This window comes from Poecile atricapillus, chromosome 2, assembly GCF_030490865.1.
Source record: "Poecile atricapillus isolate bPoeAtr1 chromosome 2, bPoeAtr1.hap1, whole genome shotgun sequence".
Lineage (NCBI taxonomy): Eukaryota > Metazoa > Chordata > Aves > Passeriformes > Paridae > Poecile > Poecile atricapillus.
Window position 1 is genome coordinate 120,105,260 of NC_081250.1, and position 12,171 is coordinate 120,117,430.

General features: G+C 35.9%; 1 protein-coding gene across 1 annotated transcript in view; it reads left to right on the plus strand.

Annotated features, from left to right (window-relative positions):
* The window catches only part of C2H8orf34 (chromosome 2 C8orf34 homolog), a 147,693-nt gene that overhangs the window by 16,580 nt on the left and 118,942 nt on the right, over positions 1-12,171 (plus strand). The window contains exons 2-3 of the mRNA XM_058832672.1: positions 6,913-7,060; positions 8,034-8,165. Of these exons, the coding sequence (XP_058688655.1) occupies positions 6,913-7,060; positions 8,034-8,165 (280 nt within the window). The remainder of the gene's footprint in view (positions 1-6,912; positions 7,061-8,033; positions 8,166-12,171) is intronic.

Consider the following 12,171-nt stretch of genomic DNA (forward strand, 5'->3'; position numbering starts at 1 on the left):
ATTGCACATGGTGGAACTTAGACCTTGAAATTGAAATAAGATTACTTCAGCTGATCAGAGGAAGATCAGCTCCCGCCTATTGAATTAGCTTTTAGGTAAGGCACTGATGTGCAGTCAATGTTGTTTTATGGCTGTAATTTAAGCCAGGTTGTAATAGTCTTTCCTAGTCTTTATCTATGAGTATTTTTTTTGATGTAAATCCTACAGACCTTTCAGAGAACAAGCAGTTTTCATTTTCTTTGGCTGAACTGTGAAGTGCATGCCTTGAGGGCAGAGTTTCAGAGGTTGATAGAGTGGATGGAAACTGAGGTAGGCTGCTGAATTACGCTTCAGGGAAACCTTACAGTGTTTCTGCAATAACGTGAACTACTCTCATTTGATAAATCCTTGCTGTGTTCAGATAAAGATATGGTAGGCATAATTCCACAAGTGTGAGATTGTCATGCAGAGATACGGGATTGCAGAAAGAACTATAAGCTATCATAAGAAATCTTTGTGATTTGAAAACTAACCTATGGGAGAAAACATGATAACTGTTGTCATGGTTAGCATCTCTGTGAGCATGTCTTTAACCTTTCCTTCTTCCCCTGAGAATTATTTAATGCTTTAGAATAACCTAGGAGCAGTGACTTCTCTCTTGATAGCATTCTTGGAATGCTTGAATGGGAGAAAGGAAATATTTCAATAAAGCCATAAACTGGTGTTTGAAGCTAATTTGTGAATTCAGGAGTGGTAAAGCAGATTTGGGACAATGATATTTGAAATACTAAGATTAGGATAGGAAAAAGCCTCAAAGGATTAATAAGTGAAAAGATGCAGCAAGACATTCAGATAGATATTGCATGTTATAATCTGTGTGGTGAAGTTTGATAAAGTGTCATGAACTTATTCAGTGAAACTTTGAAATTGTCCACCAGGCCCCATTCATTCCTAAGTAAGATCAATGATGCATATTTTATTAAGTATTACAAGCATGAGTTGGAATCATTTAAGGTAGAGCTACTTCATCCAAGTCAGGAAACTGATAATATGATCTGTGAAGGATTGTCTGCTGTTTCCATTCTACACTCCAGAGTCCCCCTAAAAAAATGGTTAGTAACATAGCCCCCAAAACTTGTCTTTTCTTATTGAATTGGTACAGATATTTAGTAGATGAACACTTAAGAAAGATAGCTATTCATTGTTTGTTTTCAGACTTCCTCCTGTTATTCTCATTCTATGAAATGTCACCTGTGCCACTAGTCCCATACCATAGATTTCCCCAGCAATGCCACCTTTAGGGGAATTTTGTTTGCACCAAAGCATCAGAGCCACCATATCAGCTTTGTACTTTCATTTTCCTTCTACGTCCAAAGGAATTTCTCTGTGGGTTGTATTCCCATGTTGTGTACTACAGTCGTGTGGTATTAAATTTAACTGCAAAGCTGTCTGAAATGGTATCAGTGAGGTTTTGAAAAAAAGAGTGTTGATTGAAAATTTTTTAGTCAATTCCAGGTAAAAGTCTGAATATTTTCATGAGCAAGATGGATAGGACTACTATTTGTTCTCAGCTGTTATTCTACCATGGTTTGAATCAAATAATATGGTACGGACATGTGAATTTTATTTAAGTGGAAATTTGTATAGGATTGAATAATTTATTTTATAGGCAGATGTGATGATCATTTCATGAATGTAAAATATGCTGAAGTCCATTTTGATCATAATTTGTAATGAGATTTTACTACTTCTAGTTAAAAATTGCTCAAGAATATTTAATGCCTGGTTATTTTCCAAAGGAAGGATGCTGATATTTTTCATTTATTTCCATAGAAAATAATATTTTTTGGTAGAAGCAGTCATTTAAGCCGTCATTTCTGCTCTCATTTAAGAATTGCAGACTCTTAATTTAGGCAATAAGAATAATATTAAAATATACTTTTAAAAATATTTATTGTTGTTTCCTTGCTTTGTTACTGCAGTAATCAAAATGGAATTCTAACAAAAAAGTCTCAGTCATTAAAAAGTTTCTTAAACCTATTCTTCTTCCACAAGTTTTCTCTCAATTTTATATCTTCTTTGTTCATTTACAGCCTGTATGAAGGGGTTAGCAAGTCTAAATTTAGATGTCTAAGTGTCCAAGCTTCACTGTAGTCAATGCATGTATCTCCAATAAGTCAGTAGAGCCAGGAGAGCAATTCTTATCCTAAATGGACATACTCTGGCTGGTCACCTGGGAGACACCTAGCCTCTCATGACTTCTTTATTGACAAAGTCACTGCTGACATAGCTGTGAAGACTTGCTGTATTTAATTGTATTTAAACTTCTAATTTAATCCATGAAAAAAAGAGCGTAACACAGCCAGAATCTGTGCCTGCTGTGCCATAATCTATGAAAGTCTGTACAGTTAAAATGTGATTGCTGTGTAGTTACTGTTACCAATTACCAGGGCAAGATAGAATGTCTCTTAATTAACTTAATAACCTGATAGGTACATTTAGACAGGGCTAATTAGGACTTTCTTGTAATTGGGCCTATGATTAATAGACTGTGAAGACTGTTTCATTTGTATTAAATGCATGGACACTTACAAGAAAATTAAAATTTGAGCCTTCATTGAACAACTAATAGAGGACTTCAGGATAGCACAATAGTGAAAGATATAAAGAATTCTTATTATTTATAAATTCTGTATATTTCTTATAAATAATTAATATATTAAACTACTACTTTAGACCTGGTATTTTTTTCAAGATCTTTTACAGCCTCATTACACGTGCATGAATCTCTCTTGGAAATATCCACAAATGAACTTTTAAAGTGTTTTTTTTTTAAAGAGTCTAAGTAACATAGTTCAATAAAACTAGTGAATGTAGAAGCATATGAAGATACCTTTACAGGGCATGAAGAAAGAAGAACTGATTAGTGTAGTGCAAGGTAAAATCCTTGAAGCAGTTAACTGAAAGAGCTTATATCGCTTTGCTGTTCTTTCTCATTCTGCCTTCAGACAAGGCAGAGCCTAATTTGGGGCAATACAGTTGGGAAACAGCAGAAACTGATGTATTCATCTGAGTGCTCTAGTCTGTAGTAACCATGGAAGTTTCCTTTGGCCCCTTCTCTGTGCTCCAGTGTGTCTTGAGGGTGCACAGGGAATTCATAATTACTGACTTCTGAACGGCCTCTTCAGTTGTTACACAGCTGGGAGGAAGAGACTGTGGAGTCCACTGATAGAAGAGACGAAAGGACATAGAGTGAAAGGAAGACATAACAGTAGAAAAAAGATAGGAGGAGAGAGATTATAGGTAGTGAACAGTTCATTTGGCATCAGGGAGACCAAATCTGCCATGGCTTTTTATTTGTTGTTATAAAGCACATTGTGCACAAAACAAAAAACTTGCCTTATTTGAATTTTAGAAAACTTAGAAATTTGAGCTAGAAATGTGAAAAGCATAATTAATGTTTTTAAGAGACTTGTCTTTATGTATCCTACATTTCTGTTTTTATGAAGAGTTGAAACTTACCTGATGATTTGTTCATGAAAAAATGAATCTCAGTTTCAGTGATTTTGTGCTGTTAATGCAGAGGCGTCTTCAGTGAGACTAGTTGGTCTTTTCCCTTTTCTTTTTCTTGCCTACTTAGCACACTGTGAGTCAGATCAGACTGCTGCTCACCAAAAAGGAATTTTATTTTTGTACCTTGTATGCTTCAGTTTTTCTTATTTAATGCATTCACTTTTGTCATCTTTTTTTTTAAAAAAGACATTTCAAACGTGTGAAAGTATATTTAGAGTGCCATGTAGTATGTTATTCCTACTGTCTATTAAGATGTCACCTGAGCAACAGATGAGATCATCAAATAAGCTTTGGATCATTGAATCAGAAATTTAAATTAGTTAGTTTTGCTAGAGAATGGTGCTAGAATGAGAATACCCTTTAGATGACATTCCTGATCTGTAATATCTTTTCACCTCCAGAGAAATGTGTGTGTGAGTGCTCACTTTGTACAGTTAATGTTGGTGTGAAGCTTTGTGCCTTTTTTTTTGTTGGGTGGCTTGGGTTTGGTTTTATTTTAGCTTTTCTTGCCCTTCAAACCCTTCCACCTGATGGCACAACCAAGCAACTGAACACAGGCAGCTAGCATATTTCCATGTAATTGCCAATTTGCTGGGGATGACAAAAGCCTCAAAGGAAGCATGAGCTTGAAGAGCAGAGGTTGAGAGCTGAGCAGATGGAGTTGTGTCCCTTGATGAACTGGGTGTCAGAAACTGGTAGTAGGGAAAAGGCAGTGAGTGTCATGGAGCTGTGATCATATTTCTGGGATGTCTCTGACAGTGTGTGAGGCAGAAGGATACGGAAGAGAGATAACACCTTCAGCATGTGAATGTGAATATACACAGAATATATGTCTGAAGCTATTGTTATTGGAGTGGAGGTGTTCTTTATCCCTTGTCCACAGTTCAGGAACTCCATAGAATGTGATAAATTTGAGACTGCTTCCAAACTGTGCTTGAAGCAGCTTGAGAAGCAGATTCCTAAAAATTTATTTTCTCCTCATTTGCAGTGGAATACTTGTAGCAAAGTGCTTTGTCTTCCTTAAATGTCCGATTTTGTAACCTGAGTTGCCTTTATGTTAATTTTAAGTTGCCATTTTCTTTTAATGACATTCTGAGGGTGCTTGTGGCAAATTAGTTTGAGGCTTATTACACAAATAAGTATTTTTTTTTCTGAACTTCACACTCTTCAGTTTATGAGGATTTCAGCAATGTTAAATATTTTTTTCTTTTTTTTTTACTTTAGGTATACAGGATTGGTACAACACATTTGTTATTCCAGATAAAAGTAGCCTCTCTCTACAGTTCTTTTAAATTTTCTAACTGCTGTCTCAGGATAGGATGATTATTATCTGGGACAGCACAGACCTCTGTATCACTCAGGTCTTATTATCAGTATAACAGTAGGTACAAAAAGTGGTCCTTTTTAATAGGATCTAATTACACATCACCTTGATCTTTAGGTTTATTGCTACATCTCAGAAGAGGTAAGGAGTCCTGTAATCTGTTTTATTATATATGTTTCTTTTACTTAAAGACCATTTCTTTCTGCTACAGGCAACTCAGTTATGGCAACAATCAAAAATTCTCTTATATTGATGTGCAGCCATTCTAAAATTTCTCTTTTTTCTGTATTACCTTTTTCAATATTATGTTAATATCACAATGTATCTTAAGCAAAAAAAATTCAAACTGTGATTCTGAGAAATTATTTAAATTTCAAGTCAGCCTGGTAACAAGTAACAGTAACAGAGTGGCGCTTTTCCTTTGGTAATAGAATCCTCTGCAGTGGAATTTCTACAGCTATTGTGGTCCATTATAAGCATTAGATTACAACTTTCCATTGTCACTAATTCTGCATTTTGGCAGGGAAAAGAATAAAAATTTGCTATTAGTGTTGCCAAGCAACTAAAATATGAATTACTCCAATTTCTGAATTTTTATTGTATGATGTGTATCGGAGGGTTTCTCGTACCTTGGCAAGAGGCAGTCTAGATGAAGTTAGACTCCATAGCTTCAACAATTATAAGATTAGTAAGTAGCTTACTTTCTCCCTATGGAGTTCCAGTTCAAAACCAAGCACACAGGGTTTTTCATTTCACTGTGGATAAGTATCAAAAATTACATCAGAGAAGATTGTGACTTCACAAGCCGTATTGGGCATATTTTTTCCATTTTGTGGACAAAGAGAACTTGCTGTGCCTTAATAATCCTGTGTGCAATGATTCATGTTTACTTCTATTTGGTATACTTCTTCTGAAGTATCTTTTCCCAACACACTTAACTGATGGTAATGCTAAGTAACTACTGACATTTGAAAATTTTTTTATTAAATGGAAGTGTGTGGAAAAGATGAAGTGGGGATAGACTTAAGTGTGTATAAATTGTGTTAAGGTTTATGCTTGGGGATAGGTGAAGAGAGAATATATGCTCTGAATAATTTAGTTGTTTTGGGAGGGTTTTTTTGTTTGTTTTTTTGTTTGTTACTGTTTTGTTCTCATTTTGCTGTACATTCCTGTAGCTTTTTACTCTGTGGAGCTTTTTTCATTTTGCAGCAGTAGCCACAGATCTTCTGTAGAACTACATGGGTTTCAGGGTCACCTCACCTGCCCTGAGTCATTAATTTCCTCTCAGAGCACAAGTGCAGAGCAGAGCCGCAGCTTCTTTCTGGATTCCTAATGTGTTACATACCTAGGAAGCCAGAAAGAACCCCAGCAGCAATAATGGTGTTTCTTTTTCTGCAGACCTGCACAGCCAAGGTGCAGACCAGCAACTGGATAATACCAATGGGTGGCATAGAAGACACTTTCCTGTTGACATTGGCTTAGTATCTGTGTCTGCAAAAGTGTAATAAAAAATTTGTTTATTTCTACTATAGTATCTTCGAGGACTTGCTTTAAAAACCATCTACCTGTTTGATCAGACATTGGAGTTCCCAGATATGAATGCATATTTTAACCAGACAATTGATCTAGTCTAGATGAGATGAAAAAATCTCAAACTTTTCTGACACTCCAATTTCCAATAAGAAACTTGGGTGTATGGTCAGAGAAGAGCTACTTGCAGCTCTGAAGAGGTGCTGGTTCTGAGTGGATAAATGGACAGTATTATTGTTTGGGGTAAATACGAACAGGTAGTAGAGTTTGGCTTTTTTAACCTATGTTCCGGTGGATAAGAGCCTGTATAGGCTGAGAACACTTCACATATGACCACCTCGTAGGACAGAGCTAGCAGTAGTTTGAGGAGGTTGATGTTCCAGCTGTTTACTTCGAATTTGAAAACAAATATTTCTATTATAAATGCTTGGTTTTTTTTGGTAATTACAGGATTAGTTTAGGTGCAATATCTCACTAATTTTTTGTTTTGGTTTAATTTTCTAAAGGAGTTGATGACCAAGCTGATAACAGAGACACCTGACCAGCCAATCCCATTTCTAATTGATCATCTTCAGTCCAAGCAGGGAAACCGTGGTCAGCTTCAGAGAACATTGTCTGGATCTGCTGCCCTCTGGGCAGAGAGTGAAACATCAGGTATGTTCTGTGTGCTGGAAGGGGCTGGTCTCCAGTATCATCTTGCCACATTTATGTCCATGATTTCCTGGATGCACATGTACCTACTGAACAGGTACTGCTTTATGGTTTTGAGCATGCAGAATAAATTCTGTTTGTCCAGCAGATATTAGAATTTTGATATACATTGCTGTCTGTCAGCTCAGCCTATGTATATATCATGGGAGTATAGATGAGGATTATATAGATCATAGTTATAGATCAGAGTTATAGAGTGGAAACAGTCCCAGTCTCAATGAGAGAGATTCCCTTGCTGTCCTTTTCCTTTGTTTTCCTTTTTCCTCCCATGGTGTATTTGTGCCTGAGATTAACTTCTATTGAGGTATTTTTTTCAATAATACATATTTTTATATACCTATCATCCCAACCCTTAATGAGAAAATGCTATGCTTCTTTATAAACTTCAGTGTGAATAATTTATGATTGTAAATCTTCAGAAGCATTAAAAAAATATTCTGAAATAGTATCTGCTCTGATTGTAAAGTAGAAGTCTTGGTTTTCTTATTCTGGTACTAGCTACTATTACAATATTAGTTTTGTGTTTACAAATTGGCTAATGATTTGTTTCTGACTATAGAGCCTAAATAGTTGCTGATAGCCAAAGTGTTAATTTACTGACAAATCAACCGTTTTATATCAAGTACACAGTTTTAACACAGGAAGTAAAACATGTACGTAACATGGACCTTAACGACCTTTTCATAACAAAAAATATACTTTTTTGAATTAAAAACATAATAATTTCTAAGTTTTAATACTTAAAAAGTGGAATAAATAAAATTAATATAAAAGAAATAAGAAATAAGAGGGAAAAAAAAGAGCTGTCTGTAATTTGGATTGATATACCTTGGGTTTTTTTTGATTAATTATTTGTTAAGTCTTTGAAAAATGATCCTACAAATGTTATGATTATCTAACTTGATTCTTTTAACAGAAAATAAAGGAGCAAGAAGAGATTTTAGAAGTTATGATAAGCCTTGGCAGGTAAATGCAAAAAAGCCTAAAAAGTCAAAGAGCGACCTTGCTGTGTCCAACATTTCTCCACCATCACCGGAGTCCAAGTCATGTAAGAAAGTTTCACTACATTAGTAATTTGTGCATACTTTCCAACCTGTGGTCTGTTTTTTGTTTGGATAAGGTTTAAAATGGAAAGCAAACTGTGAGCAGATGAAATGTCTATATATATATGTGTGTTAGAAGAGTTTGATTCTTACCTTAATCTCACTTGAATTATGAATATTTTATAATGTCCTGTGTTGTCATCTGTAGATAGAAAAGAATTCTAGATAGATTGATTAAAAACCAGACTAATATATGGGTGTCATGCACCAACTGTTTTGTGTTTGGATACTTATTATAGTTTGATGTTTTAGTTTACATTGCCATTTTGCACATGTAAAATCTGTTCTGTTGATATTAGTCCTAATAGATTTTTTTGTGTGTGTCAGGCAATTCAAAACTATGCATTATGAACAGATACTGTTCAAGGTATGGCAGTAGTGTCAGCAGAGCAGGTGTGCCGTTCTGAGAATTGCTGAAGGAATCTAAATGTACACTAAAAGAAAAGGTGGAGTAGAAATAGAACATCTGAAGAGAATATTGTCAGCTACCTGTAAAAAATTAGTGAAAATGAAGACAACAAGCCTTAATGAGATATGCTTCCTAGGTACTGGCTATTGAATAGATCTAATTTTTAAGCTTGATTCTTAATGTTGGGTTTTTTTCACTAATAAATTTATCTACAATATGCATACATATATAAATATAGTTATGCATGCAGGGAATTGTTTGTACAAGATTTTTCTCCAAATTAAATTGAAAAATGATATTTACTTCTATTGACTCTTGTAGCTTTTTGATATTTTTATAATAGCCAAATCTTTATAACTCTGAGTGTGACTAGGTGTACCAGATGAGAACAGAGATATAGTATGCTGCATTAGAAAATTCATTGTCTTTCTTCTAAAAGCAAGATGGGAAAGTCTAGACTTCAAAGGAATCAAAGGAATATTGCCTAGTGACCTCACTAAGTCAAAATAGTACACAGCAATAGGTAAAGTAAATCATGATAAATTTATGCAATATAAATACTGTGCTTTTGAGTGATTCATAGTCTTGTATGTTTATGAAACATTCTTTACTGAGAATAAATAACAGCAACAAGTAAAAATGGATCTTAGAGGTAGATGTGTCCCATTGTACAGGATTTTCTCAGGATTGTTTTTTTCTAGAAATGGAACACTTATCTGTTTCATCTTCATGAAGCATATTCCCTGCTTCAAAAACACTCAAATTTGATCATAAATTCCACTGTACCTCTCAATGGGCACATGAATTTTTTAAGTCTGTTCAAAAGAAGCATGTGGATTTTAATTTATTTTTGAGAATAGAGACATTCAAATAAATGCTTATAGTCACTCAATCTGCAAATCTCAAGATTTGCTGGATAACAGCAATTTATAGATATCCACTGTTAGAAACAGTGGCCAAAAGGTATTGTGAGATGTTCCTGTCATCATACTGTGTTCCTTCCTTCTGCCCTGTGCTTGCTTTTCAGACTCTGTGATATGTCTCAAATAGCTTTCATGACATCTCCTAAAGATCTCGAGTTCTCTGTCTTTATCCCAGATGGGGGGTGACATCACATCACTCCCCTCAAATGTGTGCCTACTACAAGTTTTGTGCTTGCTGGTCCTTAGGTTGTCACATTAGAAGGACAAAGAGGAGGTTGGGCATTCTAAACTGTCAGGTCTCATGCCAAACAAGGAAATATTTTATACATCCATAAGATGACTGGGGTCAAGGATCTGTCCTTATGGACTGAAGGACACTTAATAATACTCTTCAATTGGTAAGACTTACTCTCAAGCTACCCAAGTCTAGAAACAGTGTGTGGGAGTGCAGCTTTGCGTACAAAAGTGGTAGAATTGGGGTGTTCTTAGTGCAGCCATGTATTCATAAATACATGGCACTACATGGGATTGATTCTAGGTGTGCTGAAAGAGGAGACTAATATCATTTTGAGGCCATTCTGTCATCATTGAAAGGTCATAATGATTGTGGGATGCTCCTGATGGTTAGAAAAATGCAAATACCTCATTCGTTTTGAGGAAGGGCAGTCTGATCAGCCTAACCTCACCCTCTGCAAGGATTATTGAACAAACTTTCCTGGAAGGTGTTCCTAGTCACAGGGAGGAAAATGTGATTTGGAACACCAAGCATGGATTTATGAGACCCTATATGTCTGATCAGATCAACACAGTTGTCCTCTTAGGTGAAATAACTGGCACTGTAACCAAAGAAACAACAATGGATGTTTGATACCATGACTTTAGCAAAACCTTTGTCAGCTTCCTGTAGTACCCTTATGACTCAATTGATAAGATATGGACTCACTAAGTGATGTATGATCTGACTAAGATGATGTATGTAAAGTTGACTCAGCTGGTGGATTCAAGGGATTGTGACTAGCAGTGCAAAGTCCAATTGGAAGGTATATCTTTAATGTCTTTAATGGCATGCTCAAGGGACTGGTACTACTACTGAGATTGATGCCATTTAGGAGAATTTCCTAATGTCTTGGATGATGGGGTAGTATTTCTCTCAGATTTGTAGGTGAGACCAAATTGTGGGAAGTTATTGGTATTCTGGATAGTAGGACTGCTATTCAGAGGGATAGGACCGAGGAATGGGCTGAGAGGAGCCTCTTGAAGTTCAACACAGGCAAATTCAAAATCCTACATCATGGATGGAATAACCCTGAGCAACAGTATAAACTGGGATGTGTGTGTCTAGAAAGTACCTTCTCAGAAAAAGATGTGGCATGCTGATGGACAAGGACTTGGAATACAAACCAGCTGTGGTTATGTGCTCATGCAGTGCAGAAGATGACCTGCATACCAGACTGCAGTAGCAAGAGTAGAGCCAGCAGTGTTTGTTTTTGAGGTGGCATCTGAAGTACATTGTGAGAAACAGTGGTGTACTGGAGCAAGTCCTGTGGAGGTCCACCAAGATGATGACAGGGTTGGAACATGTGATGGACAAGAAAAGGCTGAAGGAAATTGGTTTGGTCATACTGAAGAAATGAAAGCTCAGGGGAGATTTCATTATTACCATCAACTAATATGCTGGAGAATGGATGAGAAGGCATAGTCAGATTTGTCAATAGTGTTTAGTGAAAGGATAAGAGGAAACAAAAATTATACTGCAAGGGCAGTCAAACAGTGGAGCAGGTTGTCCAGAGAACCTGTGGAATTGCCATCACAGGGTATATTTAAAACTGAACTGAACAGTCTGAGCAACTTGCCCTCAGTGGACCAGTCTTGGGCACCAGGTCAGTCTAGAAGAGGTCCTTTCCGGCCTAATTATCCTCTGCTTCCATGCTTTGTTGTTTATGCACTTCCATTTTTTTTTCCATAACACTGGTTTATTTAAATTTTAATTAATCCTATTGTTTTCCTTACTTACGCCTGCAATTAGTTATGTCTACAATATTTTGAAAATACTTTGTGTATTTGAACTACATTTTGTTTTAGTTGCTATCACAGAGGTTGGTTTCAGACATGTGCCTTTTTACCATATCTTGTTTCTCTTACTTTCTGCTAAATAGTTTAATATTCTTATATTACTCTATAGATATAGATATAATCTGTATATATAGATTAATTTTCTAAATATTCTTTTGACATTTCTTTCCTTTTGGTTTATGCCAAAATCAGCAGTACCATGTACCCCTTCAACTACACAGATGAGCAAGAGTGTTTAGAATGAATTATGTCCAGATGTGCACACTATATTCCATTTGTTTTGTGTCTTCAGCTTCTACCTCTTGCACTTGTTTTTTCCCAAAGCATCTCCAAAGAGGTAGTAAGGACTCATCTGAGAAACAGAAAGTTTTGGACCAGCTGAGACCTAAAGATTTACTCTCAGATTTGTGTTTAAAAGAAAATAACAAATCCTCACACTCAAAAATCCAAAAACGCACCCCCCAAACTGCCAAAACAAACCCAAAATTTAATGGAGTCGATCAGTTCTATTATGTTCTGTTTCAGACTTGGTGTCTTGTGACTGTC